This window comes from Pan paniscus, chromosome 18, assembly GCF_029289425.2.
Source record: "Pan paniscus chromosome 18, NHGRI_mPanPan1-v2.0_pri, whole genome shotgun sequence".
In the NCBI taxonomy this organism is placed as follows: Eukaryota; Metazoa; Chordata; class Mammalia; order Primates; family Hominidae; genus Pan; species Pan paniscus.
This window is the reverse complement of record NC_073267.2, coordinates 13,727,117-13,746,158: the sequence shown is the minus strand read 5'-3', so window position 1 is coordinate 13,746,158 and position 19,042 is coordinate 13,727,117. Positions and strand designations below refer to the sequence as shown.

Below are 19,042 nucleotides of genomic sequence, written 5' to 3'. Positions count from 1 at the left end.
AGTGCTTTGGGTTCTGGTGTTAGTTTATAACAGGATTAGCATATTTCATACTGAAATCGATCAGCAAGTATCTCTCATCCCATCTCCAATGAGGGGCTTGGCAGTGGGGGGAGAAAATAGGATGAACAGTTGATAATAAAAGAAAGTATATGGTTTGTGGGGTTTTCTGCCTGCCCAGAGTTTTTCGGGAACCAAAACTATGTGAGAATAGATAAATAAATAAATTTTATGAATAACTAAAGAGTAGAAGGACCTCTACCAATAAATGGGACTCCACTCAAAGTGAATTGTTCTAATGCTTCGGAGCTTCTGACAGTCAATTCTGCTGGGAAGGTGAGGACTCCGTGTTGGAAAAGGAGAATGTTTAAAGAAGTCCTTCCTGGCCAAGTGCAGTAGCTCACACCTGTAATCTCAGCACTTTGGGAGGCCAAGCTGGGAAAATCATTTGAGGTGAGGAGTTCGAGACCAGCTGAGCAACATGGAGAAACCCATCTCTACTTAAAAAAAAAAAAAAAAAAAAATTAGCCAGGCATAGTGGTGCATGCCTGTAACCTCAGCTACTCGGGAGGCTGAGGCAGGAGAATCACTTGAACTCCAGAGACAGATGTTGCAGTGAACCGAGATCGTGCCACTGCACTCCAGCCAGAGTGACACAGTGAGACTCTGTCTCAAAAAAGAAAAAAGAAGAAGAAGACATTCCTATGATATCTGAGCATGCTCTAAGATGGAAATGAGAAAAGGATTCATCCATGGGGCTACTAGAAACAAGACCAGGGAGCTCTGGAGAAGGGAGGTGACAAATATATGTTGAATGAATGTCCTTTACCAGTCTATAATATGAGTCATCACAGGCATCCTTAGGCCCATTTTACAGATTAGAAGACTGAGACCTTAAAAAGGGGCCAAATGTTGCCCAAGGCTACACAGATGGTAAGCAGTAGAGCTAGGATTTGAACTCACATCTGTTTGGCTCTTTCTAGCTCCCCAAGGAATAGACTCAGAAGAATCAGGTTAAGTGGAAAGCCTGGCTTTAAAATCTCTCCTCTGAGACAGGGAGAAAAACTTAGAGCTCACAGGACACAGTGAGAAGGAAAGAAAAGGAATTTCCCCCATGTATTAAGGTCATTAGAAGAGGAAATTCAGAGCAAGCATTTGAAATAGGATTTGGTTTTCCTGGATGTGGGACTGATGAAGTGGTTTTCATGAATGGCTGTCACCCCTGGCTTCACACTAGAAACAGCCACAGAGTGCTTTAAAAATGCCCATGTCTGAATCTTATCCTCAACCAGTTCAATTGAAATCTCCAGGGTGGACCTGGGGCATCCTTATATTTTACCTGCTCTCCAGGTGATTCTAGTAATTGGCATCCACATGTGAGAACCATTGATTTAGGGAACCCTGAGGTTGCCACAGCCAATCAGGAGTCAGGAATTGCTTTCTGTGGCTGTTGCTTCTATCCAATAGAACCCTTTTATGAGCAAACTGTTCAGGAGCCTCAGTCACTGTCAGGGTAACTATCACACCCCCTCATGTTTAAATTGAAGAATGAACTGAAGGAACCAGGGCAGTGGTGGAAGCAGTGGCTCTGGAGGGATAAAAATAGGGTTCAATTCTCAGCTCTGTCACCCACTGCTGCCTGACTTGGGCAAGTTATATTAGCCTCTTAGAGTCTCAGTTTTCTAATCTGGTAATTGGGATAATCATTGTGTCTTCACCTTGGAATCACTATGAGAAAACAAGGGTTTAATTCAATGTCTTGCACTTGGTAAGAACTCCATTAGTAGCAGCCCCAGGCTGCCCACTCCCGTAAATACTTAAATCCTGAAGAGCAGAAGTTGCCTGGGATAGGAACGTGCATTGTTTACCAACTTCTTAGAAATGGGATGGACTTTGTAGGTGAAGGGTGTTACCCACTAAAGTGTAAGGCATTTCTGAGATGGAGAGACCTAGATTCTATGTCAAGATTCCCTGAGGATCAACTAGGGTAGATGGAGATGGTAAAGGGGTTAAAGTGTCAGTGGGACCAAATGAGCATCCAGGTTCTTCTCCCCAGGAAATAGCCCTCACCACACATGTGCCCCTCGCCCAGCCACCCTGCCTCACACAGCAATGTAGAACTTGTTCTAGGTCAGAGAAAGCAGCTGAGGGTCTCTGGTCCTTAGAAACCTGGGTCCCAGGTAGAGAGACCCAGAAGATGGGTAGATAGATAGATAGATAGATAGATAGATAGATAGATAGATAGACAGACAGACAGATAATAGGTAGATAGAGAGATGATAGATAAATAAATAGATAGATAGATAATAGGTAGTTAGATGATAGATAGATAATAGGTAGACAGATGATATAGATAGATAATAGATAAGTGGATAGGTAGATGGATAGAAGGATGGATGGATGGATGATAGATAGATAATACATAGGTAGGTAAATAGATGGATAAGTGAATAGGTGGATGGGTGGATGGATTGATAGATGATAGACAGACAGATGATAGGATAATAGGTAGATAGATAGATTCAATAGATAATAGGTAGATAAGTGAATAGTAGATGGATGGATGATGGATGGATGGATGGACAGACAGATAGATAATACATATGTAGGTAGATAGATGGATAAGTGAATAGGTGGATGGATGAATGGATGGATAGAGTGGATAGGTGGATGGATGAGTGAATGCATAGACAGACATAGATAGATATATAGATATACATATTTATAGACAGAGAGAGAACAAAAATGAGATAGAGGCAGAGAAAAGCAGAAAGAGAGAAAAAAAGAGAGCTAGAAAAAGGAATTAGGAAAGAAAACTGGAGATAAAGAGATCTACAAGAAGCAGCAAAGGAGAGCGAAGAGGAGAAAGAAAAAAAGATCCATCAGGTGGCACTTACCGACTGCCTTTAAGGAAGCGTACTTGTTGAGCTCTTTTCCTGGTGGCTGCTGTTCATAGGGGTTGGAGATCTGGCCCAGGTTTGGGTACGAATGTGGATGGCCCATCTGCTGGAGCAGAGGAGAGGTGGGCACTGCGTTGTTCATCTGGGTGGCATCTGGAAGTGAAGACACAGAAGGAGATTGTCACAGACAGGGCAGAACCATCTACCTTCCCTCCCATCACCACATCACTGGAGACCAAAACTCTCCCCACCCTTTAGGGACGCAAGTCGCAAAACAGCAGAGGGTTCACAGATACATGGGACACAACTGAGTTCATAGTCTTCACTGGAGAGCAAATGAGGACAGGTGGGTGTTTTTCTGACATCATCTCAAAGGATGTGCTCAAAACATGTTAAACTAACATGTTAAGGTCCTTTCAGTAGAGAGGTTATTTTTGTCATTGAAATGATATTTGTATAAAAAGATGCCCAATCTCAGTAACAGTCAAAGAAATGGAAGTCAGAAGAACAATGAGAAGCCATTCCTTTGCCAACAGATTGGCAGATGTTAAAGGGATTGAAGGACATGAGTACTGGCAGAGATGCTGAGCACAGGGAGGCCTCTTAAAGCTGCTGGTGGACATGCAATTTCCTGTATTTTCAGGAAGAAATCAGGCACTGAGTATTGAAATGTAAAGCGTATGTATATGTTGACTGAACAATACCACTTTTAGCAACTGAGCCTACAGAAATAAAAGCATCAGAATGTAAGGATATTTGTTCAGAGATGTTTTTGCACCATTATTTGTAAAAATGAAAACACATACACACACAGAAACAATCTGAGCTCGTATCAATATGGGAATTCTTAAATGAATTATTATAATACATATGATGTACATAGTATGTACACATATGATGGAATATCATTCAGGTGTTAGAAAAAATGAAGGAAAACTTGAACAGTTTCTTATGGTTTATATTGTTAAAGGGAAAAAAGGAAGCTTTAAAGGAAAGCAAATAGTATAGCATTTTTTGTTAAGTAAAATAATCTATGTGTATATTTTTGCATACTACAAGTTTGCACAAGACACAAACAAATGTAAAGACAAACAAACTAAATATTGGCTACTTGAAGGGAAATGAGATTCAAGGAAAGAGAGATTCAGGAAGGTTTTTCTGAGCTGAGATCTACAGGAAGGAGGGTTGTTATAATAGTTCAGTGTGGTGGAAGGTGAAGATACGAGGGAGGGTATTTCAGGCAGAGGAAGCAGCATGAGCAAAAGCCGTGGAGCTGGATGGAACCCAACATGCTCAGCAACGGAAGGAATTGCCCTCTGAGCTCTGGCCATGCACAGCTAGAGAATACAGTGTAAGGAAACTGGAATGAGGTGGGGTTGGAGAGGGTGGCAGGACCCAGTGAACACTGGTAAGTGTCACCATCTTCATCCCGAGAGCAATGGGATGGATAGACAGGAGGCGAGACCCAAATGGGAATGGATCTCGCCTCCTGTCTATCCATCCCATCACTGGGAGATAATGATGGCTCACTTTGAGGTGGAAAGTATGGGTTCCCTCTGGCTTCATGAAGCATGTGTGTCCATCCAGGTATGCACTGCGGTGGTTGCCAGTGGTGCCTTGAAAGATCCCCTTTATCTAGTATGTGAACCCATTTCCCAGCTGCTGCAAATGTTGGCTGCTAACAGCTCACAGCTGCCTTCAATACCCAGAGAATTGCTCTTGGCTGATAGGAGCCACTGCCCTGGGGTCAATATGCTTCACACACCTCATCCTCAAGTGGTCAGCAACCAATGTCCCGCTGACACTGAAGTCCAAAGACCAGCCCCTTGCCTCAACATGGGGATAACTTTATGAAATGATGATACTTCAGAGTTCACATGGACTGGGACAAGTTTAGAGTAGGAGTCAGCAAACTTTTTCTGTAAAGGGCCAGGTAGTAAGTATTTTAGACTATGTAGGCTATCAGTCTCTGCTTTAACTATTCAACTCTGCCTTTGTAGCATGAATGCAGCCCTAGACAGAAGACAGTTGACTCTTTGTATCCACAGGTTCTACACCCTTGGATTCAGCCAACTGTGAATTGAAAATAACCAGAAAAAAATTAAAAACAACAATACAATAGTAAAAAATAATACAACTAAAAATACAGTGTAACAACTATTTACATAACATTTGTGTTGTACTAGTATTATAAGTAATCTAGAGATGATTTAAAGTATATGAGAGGATGTGAGTAGGTTATATGCAAATACTATGCCATTTTTTATAAGGGACTTCAGCATCTGTTGATATTGGTATCCTTGGAGGGTCCTGAAACCAAATCCCCATGGATACCGTGGGACAACTACATAAATGGGTGTGGCTGTGTTCCAATAAAACTTTATTTACAAAAACAGGTGGTACCAAGTTTGACCCAAGGGCTATAGTTTGACAACCCCTGAATCTGGACTTTACTTGGAGCCCCATTTTTGTATGGCTCCCTAACCTTTCCTACACTGCTTCCCTCATAACCTTAGAGGTGTGTGTTTATTTGTTACCTGAAGAAAACTCCCTCAAAGTCACATGCGTCTGAACCCCTTTCCCAGGCTTTGCTTTTAGATAACTCAACCCCTGATGCATACGGAAAATGTGTGGCTTTAGAAACCAACAAACCCAAATGGAAAGAGGCAGACATACCCTAGCTGAGGCATGAGGTTAGGGACAGTATTTTTATCACTTTACCTGCATGGGCCATCACACAAGCCCAAGTGTTAAATGGGAATGTCGCCAAACATAAGTGCCAAGTAACCCAGTCTCTGGCCAACGTCTGGAGAGATGCATGTATCCTTCTACCATGATAGCTTTTTGGCCGAGATTCAGCTGCGATGGGAGAGTCCCAGGATTAATAAAGTAACAGTAGAAAAGGTGTTGATAAGGTATGGCTTTCACCACACCTTGGAGCCCAAGATCCTCTGACATTCTCCTCTCCAAAGCCAACCCACCAGGGTTCCTGTCTGCTTCCCCTGGGCATGTCAGGCCAGCCATGTTTTGTTACCAAGTATTGGTCCTGTGGGAAATGGCTTACTGTTAAGTTCTCATTGTATGCTGCTGCTGCTGCTGCTGCTGCTGTGTGTGTGTGTGTGTGTGTGTGTGTGTGTGTGTGTTTCATGATATATTTTTTGGTGGATAGCTACTGTTTTTGTGCAAAGTCCTTATCTTAGTGACTTCCGGGGAAACACAAACTAAGACAGTTACCGTGATTGGCAGCTCATCACACAACTCAAGTGGCGATAAAGGATAAAGCAACATACCAAAGGACTTAAATGCAAGCATATTTGGCAGGTGATCTCAGGAAATACTTGTAGCAAAAGGATGGGGGAGTTAGAGAACAAGAAGAAGCAAATAAAGTGCAATGCCAAGCAAGATGCAATGTGAGCGACTGGAGTTTAATTCCACTCTGGAATTCTGGTAAATCGTATTGAATGCATGCCTCAAAATTATGTCACCCCAAGGGCAAAGGACCCCTTAGTATTTACACACAAACTCCTATTAGTCATTGGTTGAGAGCTGCTTCCGGGAGATGTTAATTCGTTAGCACTGGCAACTTCCCATGTTCACAGGCAAAGCTAGCTCCAGTGGCCAGAGATACCCTCGCTCAGGGATGTAAGAGCTGGCAGTTGAAAAGCAGGTGAGTATGTGCCCAGCTAGCGAGGGCTCACTGTGCTATACAGTAATTCAGACCCCTGGCCATGGAAGCGAGCATGGAGCCTGAATCAAACCAATCCCAATACCTCCTTCTTATAATGATGATTGGACCAGAGGAGAGCATGTGATCTATGCTGGGCCAATCAGAGTTCTTCCATCTTCCATCATCTTTTCTACTTGGAACCATTGGAGTCAAACAACGAAAAGGCCATGAAGTCAAGTGAATTTGAACCTACCATGTGGTGAAAATCTTTCTTCATTGTTAAAGAATAAGAATCACACCCACAGGAAAGCAGCTGAGGAGAGAGAGAAGCCCCTTTCTAAAGAGTGTATTTTGTGGCTCCTGGCTCCTGCCACTTGCAATGTAGAGTTCTGACTAAGGCAATTGTTGTCTGGATTTCCTCTGGGAAGCTGAAACTGACCAGAGGGAAGGCTGTCCATGGGGCAAACCCAGGTATTGCCTCGAGATGGAAAATGCATTGCCCCTCAGTTTTCTACAGAGCTACAGCAGAAATTTCAAACAACAATTTGGCTGACTCGTGCATAGAGCGTGCCCAAGGACATTAGTAAGCTAACTAATGTCTCAATGGTAGGCCCCCCTACCCCTGGAAATACATCCCAAACACTAGACTGTCTAATTAAAGATTTGAACCTTCAAAGCCTATTATCCTCCAGTATAAGTCCTTTCTCTCATCTGTTTGATCCGTCAGTCTCAGACTCAACCTACTAGGCTCAAACCCCGTGTCCAGGTCTGCCAGAGAAAATACTAAACACTTCGTTAAAGAAAAAAAATAATTCTACAGAGATGTTCCTCACTGAATATGTTGGGACACACTTTCATATTATTAAACAGAATACATGATATTCCATTATAAAGTATTTGCTTTTAGATTATTTCTCCCAAGTCCTGAGACACCTCAGGGGCAGTGAGTAGTTACTTAATATAAGTAGGCACAACCATAATACCCCACCAAAGCGATCCCTCTCAAAAGAAGTGAGACCATCCAGAAGTTGCATTTCCAGTTTCACATTAAGAACCACATAAAGCAAATTTCTGGCAGTTTTAGATAGCCATTTTGTGCTAGCTTCCAGGCACTGAATATTCAGAAATATTAAAATCCAGTTTCAGGGCAGCAAACAAAATTTATTAAACAGACATTTGTGACTAGGTTTTCTAAATGTCATTTTCTTTTCACTGGACAGGAAGATAGAGACCAGACCTGGCAACCCAGTTACTTTGTGAGTTTTCCACAAATATATTCAGCTAGGGAGGAGAAACAAAAAAAAAAAATGCAGATTGGAGATAAGCCCAGGTTGGAATCCAAGAAAACTAGAACAATAGGGTGAGTGAAAAAATGCAGCATGAATGAGAACTAGGTTATAATCTGCAAATCCTGCCCTTGCCAAGTTGAGAGAAGAAATATGCACGTGTGTACATGTGTGTATATATGTATGTATGCATATGTACATACACATACAAGTATATATATATGCATATACACACAAGTATATATGTATGCATATACACACATATATTAATTTTTTTTTTGAGATGGAGTCTCACTCTGTCGCCCAGTCTGGAGTGCAGTGGAGTGGTGTCAGCTCACTGTGACCTCCGCCTCCCAGGTTCAAGTGATTCTCCTGCCTCAGCCTCCCAAGTAGCTGGGATTACAGGCATGTGCCACCAAGCCCGACTAATTTTTGTATTTTTAGTAGAGAAGGGGCTTCTGGATCCATGTTGGCCAGGCTGGTCTTGAACTCCTGACCTCAGGTGATCTGCCCGCCTTGGCCTCCCAAAGTGCTGGGCTTACAGACATGAGCCACCTCGCCCGGCCCGCATATATAATTTCTTTTCCACAGTCATAGCAATAGATGGAATCCAGTAACATGTCTCACTCTCAGAAGTTCCCTTCTAGACATTCCCCATCCCCAGAGATATCTTACCCACCTCTGTGGAAAGGTACTCCTTATCCAATGCCACAAGAAAATTCCCCCCTTCACCCATTATAAGCGCAACTCATTATGACCCTTCGAAATAATGAATGAAGACTTGCCCTTCTGTGATGCTGTTTTTCCATGCAGACCCTTGGTCCACAAACGACAAATTGATGGTGTCCTGTGCTCTCCTTCCTAAGACAGAGAAGGAGCCTGGTATATCCAACAATCGTCTTCAAAGAAGGTTAAGATACAATTACTCATTGGAAGCATCTGGCAGACTTGCGCCAAGGTAACTACCGTGTAACTCCTGTTGTTATGTGGTATATCTTAGTTATTAAACAGGGAAATAAAATAGATGCAACTCAGAGCCACTTAAGGTAAAAATGCTCAGTTATAAATACTGAGAGAATGCTCCAAGTTTCTCCATGCAGAAGAGACAAATATTAACTGTCAGAAACTAGACCATTCTGGCTCATCTTAAAGGAAAGACAACATAGTGACTCCTTCAAAGCATATCCCAAGGAGGAATAGCCCAGAAAGGCACTAGATGGTCAAATAGTGTTGTTTTGTCGAGCACACACCATGTTCCAGACAGTAGGAAAAGAGCTTCTCATGCTCTCTCTCTCTCTCTCTATATATATATATACACGTGTGTGTGTGTGTGTGTGTGTGTGTGTGTGTATGTACAGAGAGAGAGATACAGTTTCACTCTGTCACCCAGGCTGGAGTGCAGTGGCATGATCTCAGCTCACTGCAATCTCCACCTCCCAGGTTCAAGTGATCCTCCCATCTCAGCCTCCGAGTAGCTGGATTACAGGCGTGAACCACCATGTCCGGCTAATGTTTGTATTTTTAGTGGAGATATGGTTTCGCCATGTTGGCCAGGCTGGTCCTGAACTCCTGACCTCAGGTGATCTGCCTGCCTCAGTCTCCCAAAGTGCTGGGATTACAGGCGTAAGCCACCGCTCCTGGCCTCAAACAATAAATTTTTTAAACAAACTCTTTACTATGAAACGGTTTTAGATTTACAAAAGTACTGCAAAGATAGTACAGAGAGTTCCTGTATCCTCCAGACCCAGTTTCCCTATTATTAACATATTAGTGTGGTACATTTGTTACAGTGAATGAATCAATTTTGATATGTTACTATTAACTAAAGCCCACACTTTATTTGGGTTTCCTTAGTTTTTACCTAATGTCCATCTTTTCTGTTTCAAAATATCTAGGTACCACATTAAACTTAGAATTTAGTCATATCTCTTTAGATTCCTCTTGCCTGTGACAGTTTCTCAGACTTTCCTGTTTTGATGACTTTGACAGTTTTGAGGGGTACAGGGTCAGATATCTTGTAGAATGGACTTTTTTTTTTTCTTTTCTTTTCTTTTTTTTTTTGAGACGGCGTCTTGCTCTGTCGCCCAGGCTGGAGTGCAATGGCGCAATCTCAGCTCACTGCAAGCTCCGCCTCCTGGGTTCACGTCATTCTCCTGCCTCGGCCTCCCGAGTAGCTGGGACTACAGGCGTGTGCCACCTCGCCCAGCTAATTTTTTGTATTTTTAGTAGAGACGGGGTTTCACCGTCTTAGCCAGGATGGTCTCGATCTCCTGACCTCGTGATCCGCCCACCTCGGCCTCTCAAAGTGCTGGCATTACAGGCGTGAGCCACTACACCCGGCCTTTTTTTTTTTTTTTTTTTTTTTTGAGAGAGAGTCTTGCTCTGTCCCCCAGGCTGGAGTGCAGTGGTGCAATCTCAGCTCGCTGCAGCCTCTGCCTCCCGGGTTCAAGCGATTCTCCTGCCTCAGCCTCCCGAGTAACTGGCACCACAGGCACACACCACCACACCTGGCTAATTTTTTTATTTTTAGTAGAGACAGGGTTTCACCATGTTGGCCAAGCTGATCTTGAACTCCTGACCTCAGGTGATCTGCCTGCCTCGGCCTCCCAAAGTGGTGAGATTACAGGCGTGAGCCACCACGCCTGGCCAAACGGAATTTGTCTCATATTTTTCTCATGATTAGATTGGGGTTATGGGTTTGGGAGTGAGGGGAATCACTGAGGTGAAGTGACATTCTCATCATAACATAGCAAAAATACGTACTATAATGACTCATCGCTATTGATGTTAAACTATTGCCTGGCTTAGGAAGTGTTGGACAGATTTCTCCTCTATAAAATTATTCTATTTTCCCCTTTTTTCATATTTTACTCTTTGGAAAGAAGTCACTGTGTGCCATTCACACTGTATCTAAGGAGTAGGGGTTATGCTCTACCTCCTTGAGTGGAAGAAATATCTACATAAACTATTTGGAATTATTCCTCATGGAAGATTTGTCTCTTCTTCCTCATTTATGTATTGATTCAATCATGTATTCATATCAGTGTAGACACATGGATATGTATTTTATACCTTGGGTTATAATCCACTACCACTTTATTTTGTTTTGTTGCTCAGATTGTTCCAAATTTGGGAATCAGAAACTATTTCAATTGTCTCCTTTGACAGATTCCCCTCATTTTTAAACTTTCTAACTTTCTGGCAATACAAGATTCCCCAGGCTCATCTTGTATAGATTTGTTATCCTGGTCCTAGAATCAACCATTTCTTCAAGGAGCCTGGTTCATTTTATTGGAGAATAATATTAGAAACCAAAATCTGGGTGCCAGGTGTGCTGGTTTTTTCTACTCCCTCTATGCTGACAAGGTAAGGGAATTTAGATATGTATGCTAATATATGTATATACACACATATCTACAAAAATTTACAGAGGCAACTATCCGTGTCTATATTGACCTAAGCATGAAGTCATCCTGATGTCTCCAATTCTAACTCACTGTCAGATGAATCATTCTAGCTTCCTCCCTCGATTATCTGTAATCTCCCACTCCAAGAATAATAAACCTGGCTCCCATTATCCACCATCCATTTGTTACTTGTTCAATTCCAGTACATGATTATAGCAATATCAGAATTGTTAACCCATATCCTCATGGGACACAACTTTATCAACTAGAACACAGTGCTTATGGACTATGTATTTTTTAAGTTATTAATGTGTTTTTCTCTTCTTGTCTTCCTGAGTGTGTGGGCTTGGCTCTGGATGGCCCATGACTTCCATATGCCTGGGTAGGGTTGAGGAATTGAGATTTATTACAGAAGTAACACAAAAAATGATGATATTGATAATGATGAGGAAGGTGAAGACACACTTGTATACATAATAAACATAAAGGGGTTATGAGGTACCCCACACTATTCCATATACTAACTAATCGAATTATCCCAGGCATCCTTATGAGATACTATTATCAACTCCATTTTATAGAGGAGAAAACCAAGGCACAGAGAGGTTTGGCCCAAAGTTACATCACTGGAAACAGCAGAGCCAAGCTTTGAACCTGACAGTCTGACTCTAGAATCTGTGGACTTAGGCACTTCCTTATTGCTGCTGAAGGAGGTAAGATTCAAATCTCTAACATTCAGAAATGATTTGGCAGCCAGACAGTAATACAATGTGAAGTCACGCACATTTGGAAGACATTTGTCTTTGGAAGGTGTTTTGTTCTAATTTTTTTTTTTAATCTCCACCTTTCGGCATATTAAGGACCACACTTGGTTGGCAAGACCACAGGATTTTTACAAGAATGGACCAGAGAGGAATGGGATGAGATGTCTGACTCCTCCAGTTCTTGGGGGGATGTGAGAAGGAAAAGAAAGAGAGAGGAGGAAGACTAAGATCATGTCACCGACTTTCCCTCTTTGGGTTTCAGATGCAGGGTAGGGGAGGAATGTTGGATGAGTTGTGGGAAATGCTTGAGGCAGGAGTCTCTTGTCCTGCTTCCTTTGAGACTCTAGCAGGAGCTCATAGTGAAGCTCTGAGCTGTCACAGGGCAGCTGAGCCAGTTAAGAAACAGAGGGATATAATCTAACCAAAAGGTTGCCTGGTTGGCACTCCCCAATAACTCTGAGATACCAGATACCCCAAGAGCTGGGGTCTTACCACAGAACCTGCCACTATGGGGCAATGGGCCCTACACAGTTGTGTGGACTGGGTTTCCTTCCACTTCATTCTCCCTCCTTTCTCTCCTAAGCAGATGGTTATCACAGACTAACTCAGACAAAAGTCATGTGCTCAGAAAGGCCAAATTGGTCAGGCGCGGTGGCTCACGCCTGTAATCACAGCACTTTGGGAGTCCAAGGTGGGTGGATCACCTGAGGTCAGGAGTTCGAGACCAGCCTGACCAACATGGAGAAACTCCATCTCTACTAAAAAATACAAAAATTAGCCGGGCATGGTAGCTGTAATACCAGCTACTCGGGAGGCTGAGGCAGGAGAATCGCTTGAACCCAGGAGGCAGAGGTCACAGTGAGCTGAGATTATGCCACTGTGCTCGTAATACCAGCTACTCGGGAGGCTGAGGCAGGAGAATCGCTTGAACCCAGGAGGCAGAGGTCACAGTGAGCTGAGATTATGCCACTGTGCTCCAGCCTGAGCAACAGAGCAAGACTCCATCTAAAAAATAAAAAGGCCAAATAAAAAGGAAAAGGCACATTAACCATGTAAAAACAACTTTCCCTCACATCTCTTAAGTAAAACCATCCTATTTTACAAATAAGGAAAACAAAGCTCAGAGAGGCTGAGTGCCCAAAGCCACACAGCATGTTATAACAGTATCAGGATTCGATGCCAAGGTTGTCTGTTGGCAAAACTGATGTTTCCTCCACCAAGCTAGGCTGCCCCCAGAATGGATCAAGAAGAGCCTGGAAGTTCAGCATTGAACCACGCATTGAACCACCTCTGTGGACAGAAACTTCCTTCTGTCTTGAATAACTTCCTTCTTCCTGCAAAATTTCCCAGTCAGATGAGAAAACTGCTGGCCAGATCTATGCTTTTTTGTTTCTTCTTCTCCTTCTTCTTCTCCTCCTCCTTCTTGTTCTTCCTCTTCCTCCTCTTCCTCCTCCTCTTCTCCTCCTCCTCCTTCTTTCTTCTTCTTCTCTTTTTTTTGAGATGGAGTCTTGCTCTGTAGCCCAGACTGAAGTGCAATGGTGCTATCTCAGCTCACTGCAACCTCCACCTCTGGGGTTTAAGTGATTGCCCTGCTTCAACCTCCCAAGTAGCTGGGACCAAAGGTGCGTGCCACCACGCCCGGGTAATTTTTTGTATTTTTAGTAGAGATGGGGTTTCACCGTGTTAGTCAGGATGGTCTCGATCTCCTGACCTCGTGATCCACCCGCCTCGGCCTGTTTCTTCTATCCAGAGAACAGAACTTACTGTTCTATGCAGATAATAAACAAGTTTCCTCCCAGATTAGAAATACCCTGCTTCCTGGTGGAACCTACCTATGTGCTTGCCTCTTCAGCTTGGTTCATCCATCCATTCTTCCTCACATATTTTAGTGTCTATGTTGTTCCAGGCATTGTGCTTGGTTAACGATTCCTAGCTCTTATACCACTTACTAAAGAATTTCATAAAATTTTTCCAAAGCTTTCTTTTTCAAATTTTATTTATTTTAGATACATATTTGTGCATATTTGTTACATGGGCATATTATATAAAGGTCAGGGTCGGGGTCCTAGTGTAGCCATCACCCAAATAGTGAACATTGTACCTGAAAGGTAATCTTCAACACTCACTCCTTTCCCATCCACCTCCCTTTTGGAGTCCCTAGTATCTGTGATTTCCATCTTCATGTCCCTGCATACCTACTGTTTAGCTTCCATCCATAAGTGAGAACATGCAGTATTTTATTTTCTGTTTCTGAGTTAGTTCACTTAGAAAAATGGCCTCCAGCTCCTTCCATGTTGCTGCAAAGGACATGATTTCATTCTTTTTCATGGCTGCATAGCATTCCATGGTGTGTATATACCACATTTTCTTTATCCAGTCAACTGTTGATGATCACATCAACAGTTTCCAACCCTCACTCCTTCCACTTCATTAGTTCCATAACTTTGCTATTGTGAATAGTGCTGCGATGAACATACAAGTACTGGTGTCTTTTTTGTATAAAATTCTACTAAAGCTTTCAATACTCAAGAGGGACCATGCTTTTGCCTAGCCCATGAGGCCACACTGGTCCTGCCCAGGGACCTTCTTCATCTCCACTGTTTGCAACACACCTTCTATACCCTATGATGTGGCCTCAGCCATCTCTCTCTCTCTACAGACAGCACGATCCAGGACAACATAATGAAATAAGAGTGGAGTTTTTAGTCAGTCCATTTTGGACTCAAATTTTTGCTCTTCCACTTACCAACAGCATCTTTGGGTGTCTTATAAAGCCTATATAAGCCTCAGTCTTCTAAGCTCTAAATTGGGACCACAACAGCTTCCTCATGGGGTCACTGTGAGGTTCAAATACATTATGAACATCATGCTTAGCAACGCACTGAAACATAGTAAGCACCCAACATATGGTAGCTAAAGCTTGATTGCCTCCAATTGTTTAGAAAGCCAAGACAACATAACAGGTGGCCATGAGGAAAAGAGGATGTTAGGTTTCCATAAGGTCCTCTCTGGGCTCAGAATTCTTGGACATAGTCTAGATTGTTCCATTGCCTCAAAACCAGACTAATGACAGGGAATGGGCAGGAGATGTCCCTGCTGGGGCCAATTGCACTAGTTAGTCTCATAAGAACAAAAAAGGAGAATAGACATTCAGAAATCAGAACAGAGCTCTGGCTTTTAGCACTGTTTTTCTTTCTAACCTTTCCAAATCTTTATGCCAGCAACCTTTTTCAGGGAAAACCTTAAAATTATGGTTTGAAATACCATGTAGGTTTTTTTCTGTCCACAAGCAAGGAAAAAAGAAGTATCCAATCCAACTCAAAATTACCCTGAATTTGTCAAAAGAGAACATAGCAGGCTAGGCTTACATCAGAAAAGGTTTATGTAGAAGGAGAATTGAATCTTATTGAATCTTGGTGGCAGAGAGACCAGCAGGAATTTGCAATAAAGAAAAAAAAACACATATATAATCATAAAACCTTTGGAAAATGAGGCATTGGTGTTACCCAAGAGTTTATATCTTTAAGCATGAAAACTTAAAAAAAAATTTTGAACCATTTAGGATGGAAATATTTTAAAACTAGAGTTGTTAAATATTTATTTAATGCTCACTTTCAGCCAGTTTTTATGCAGGCTCTGGGGGACAGAGATTCATTTCAAAATCCCGGTTGTGCTGCAAACAGATAACAGTCTAGGGTAGGAGGCAGATCCGCAGCATGGCGGGATACATGAAGAACTAGTTGCAACCAGCAACAGTGAATACTGTGAAGAAGCAAAACAGAGGTTCCCGCGCCAGCACAAGAGAGGGCCACCTAATCCAGTTTTAGAAGGCAGGGGGCCTTGTTCATCTATATTCTGCAAGAGTTTCAAAGGCAGCAAAAAGAAGAGGAGGAGTTCCATTTTGATTTGAAGTAGCATCATGTATATGTGGACAAAGAAACCACAATGTATTGTTATCAGTTCTGAAACAGAACATCCCTAACGTCCCATAACTCACCCTTGGTGGCTCAGCATCATCATTCTAAAGACTAAAGGGTGTTTTGCATATTCTCACTCATAGGTGGAAATTGAACAATGAGAACACATGGACACAGGAAGGGGAATATCACACTCTGGGGACTGTTGTGGGGTGGGGTGGGGGGAGGGATAGCATTGGGAGATATACCTAATGCTAGATGACAAGTTAGTGGGTGCAGCGCACCAGCATGGTACATGTATACGTATGTAACTAACCTGCACAATGGGCACATGTACCCTAAACTTAAAGTATTAAAAAAAAAAAAAAAGACTAAAGGGTGTTTTATGCCCAAAGCAGCCACTTCATCCAATTTAATGAGATACTATTAACAGGAGATGTTTGCCTCTTCACTCAATAGCCCCAGCCTGCTATGGCTGTTTAGTTTCTGCCCCTTCTCTTCTCCTCCCTCTGCGTCCCTCTCCTCCTAATTCCTTCTATCGTGTAGTCTTCCTTTGTCTTCCATCATTGTCAGTCTGTTTTACCAGCCACATAGTGAGAGGCAGCCTTCTTTACTCGCAGTTCTAATGTGTTAGGAAATTAGAAACCAGATACTCAAGCTCGTTAGGATAAATTGTCATGTAACAATTAACCATATGTAAAAATACAGTTTTCTTCTGTAAAATCCTCTGCTCTCCTTTATGTTTTCCCCAAACTAACTCTGAGCCATCTTTCAGGTCTCAGCTTAAACACACGCCTTCCACTTCATTCTCTCTCCTTTCTCTCCAAAGCAGATGGTTACCACAGGCTAACTCAGACAAAAGTCGTGTACTCAGAAAGGCCAAATAAAAAGGCACATTAACCACGTAAAAACTTTTTACCCTCATATCTCTAAGTATAACAATTCTATTTTACAAAGAAGGAAAACAAAGCTCAGAGAAGCTGAGTGGCTTTCCCAAAGTCACACAGCATGTTGTAACAACATCAGGATTCGATGCCAGGTTTGTGTGATGGCAACATCGATGTTTCTTCCGTCAAGCTAAGCTGCCCCTAGCACATATCAGGAAGAATCTGGAGGTTCAGCATTGAGCCACCTCTATGGAATGAAACTTCCTTCTGCCTTGAGCATCTTCCTTCTGCCATGCCCACCAACCGACCTCCCTAATCTTCATCCCCTCACTAAATACTCCTGTAGCTCCCTGTATTCATCTGCTAAGGTAATATAACAGAGAACAACAAATGGAGTGGCTTAAACAATGGAAATATATCTATAATCTCACAGTCCCCAGAGCTAGAAGTCTGAGGTCATGGTATTAGCAGGGATAGTTCCTTGGGAGGGTTCTTCACGATTCTCTCCTAGCTTCTGATGGTTACCTGGCAACCTTTGACATTTCTTGGCTTGGGGATCTCTGCTTCTGTCTTCACATGGCATTCTCTATGTGTGTCTGCGTCCAAATTTCCCTTTGTTATAAGGAGACCAGTCATATTGGATTAGGGACTCATTCTACTCCAGTGTGGCTTCATCTCAACTAACTGCATCTGCAGTTACCCCAAATAAAGTCACATTCTGGGGGTACTGGGTGATAGGACTTCAATATAATATTATATTGTAACATTCCTTTTCCTTTTCTTCCTTACTCACATTAATACTTTCATTTATTTTCAGTTCCTGTTTTCCTCATACCTTTTTTATTTTTTTTTTTGAAACAGGGTCTTGCTCTGTCACCCAGGCTGCAGTGCAGTGGCGCAATCATAGCTCACAGCACCCTCGACTTCCTAGGCTCAAGCGATCCTCCCACCTCAGCCTGCTGAGTTGCTGGGACTACAGACATGCACCAGCATGCCTGGCTGATTTTTTTATTTTTGTAGAGACGGGGTCTTGCTGTGTTTCCAAGGCTGGTCTCGAACTCCTAGGCTCAAGACATCCTCTCACGTTGGCCTCTGAAAGTGCTGGCATTACAGGCATAAGCCATTGTGCCCAGCCTCCCCACACCTTTCTGAGGTCAGGACGGATGTCCATCTCCTTCATCATTCCATTTCCAGTGCTTAGCCTCACTCCTTACTGGATCTGAATTCTAACCCAGGAAAGGAAGAGAAAAAGAAAATGTTTTGCAGACACCTGCTGTGTCAAGGCAGTTTGCAAGGTGCTTTACCTAAAAGTCAGACATTGCTCCAAGAAAAATGCATGAGCTTTCATGGACTGGGTTAGCAACAACATTTTGGTTGCTCTGAAATATGTTTGCTCTTTTTTGGAGTGTGTGTGCAGTGGGTAAGTGTTTTGTTTATGGACCATTTGATGCCTGGGACAGCAAATGACAACACAAAAGGAAAGCAATATAACAAATGAGAAAAATGAGGCTCAGCTTTTCCCCCAAAATAAAGATACTACATTGATCAGGTAATAACACAGCACACTTCCCCCACGGTTGGAGGATGAAACGTGATCTACAGCAAGTCTCTAGGAGGGAACATCTCTACTCAGGGGTTGGAGGAACCTGTAGACAATCCCATATCAGGCTTTATCCGTGAAATGTTCACTGTGCGTCATCCAGGTTGAAGCTGCACATGGTCAGCGTGTGGAAGCATGCTGCTTTGTCGATAACCTTGTACATTTTGTCCACTCACAACCCCACTGAAGTTAGGGTGCAAATCTCCCCACTTTGCTTTGAAATTTCATTTTTAAGGATCTGTCAGAAAAAGTATAAGTGAACGGTTATGAAATTCACAGCAAAGGTCACTATCATCGGCCTTACTCTTTTCTAGACCTTCAAGAGTTCCCCAGATGGGCTGGGCGCAGTGGCTCACACCCGTAATCCCAGCACTTTGGGAGGCAGGGGTGGGTGGATCACTAGACATCAGGAGTTTGAGATCAGCCTGGCCAACATGGGGAAACCTCATCTCTACTAAAAATACAAAAATTAGCCCAGTGTGGTGGTGCACGTCTGTAGTTCCAACTATTCAGGAGGCTGAGACAGGAGAATCGCTTGAACACAGGAGGTGGAGGCTGCAGTGAGCTGAGATTGTGCCACTGCACTCCAGCCTGGGTGATAGAGCAAGACTCTCCCT

General features: G+C 42.8%; 1 protein-coding gene across 3 annotated transcripts in view; it reads right to left on the bottom strand.

Annotated features, from left to right (window-relative positions):
* SHISA9 (shisa family member 9) overlaps positions 1-19,042 on the bottom strand; it is a 664,814-nt gene that overhangs the window by 359,666 nt on the left and 286,106 nt on the right. For all 3 annotated transcript variants that reach the window (XR_004666778.3, XM_003832690.6, XM_034939810.3), the window contains exon 3: positions 2,895-3,050. Coding sequence is in view for 2 of the 3 variants with exons in the window: in XM_003832690.6 (XP_003832738.3) it covers positions 2,895-3,050 (156 nt within the window). In the remaining variant the exon portion in view is untranslated. The remainder of the gene's footprint in view (positions 1-2,894; positions 3,051-19,042) is intronic.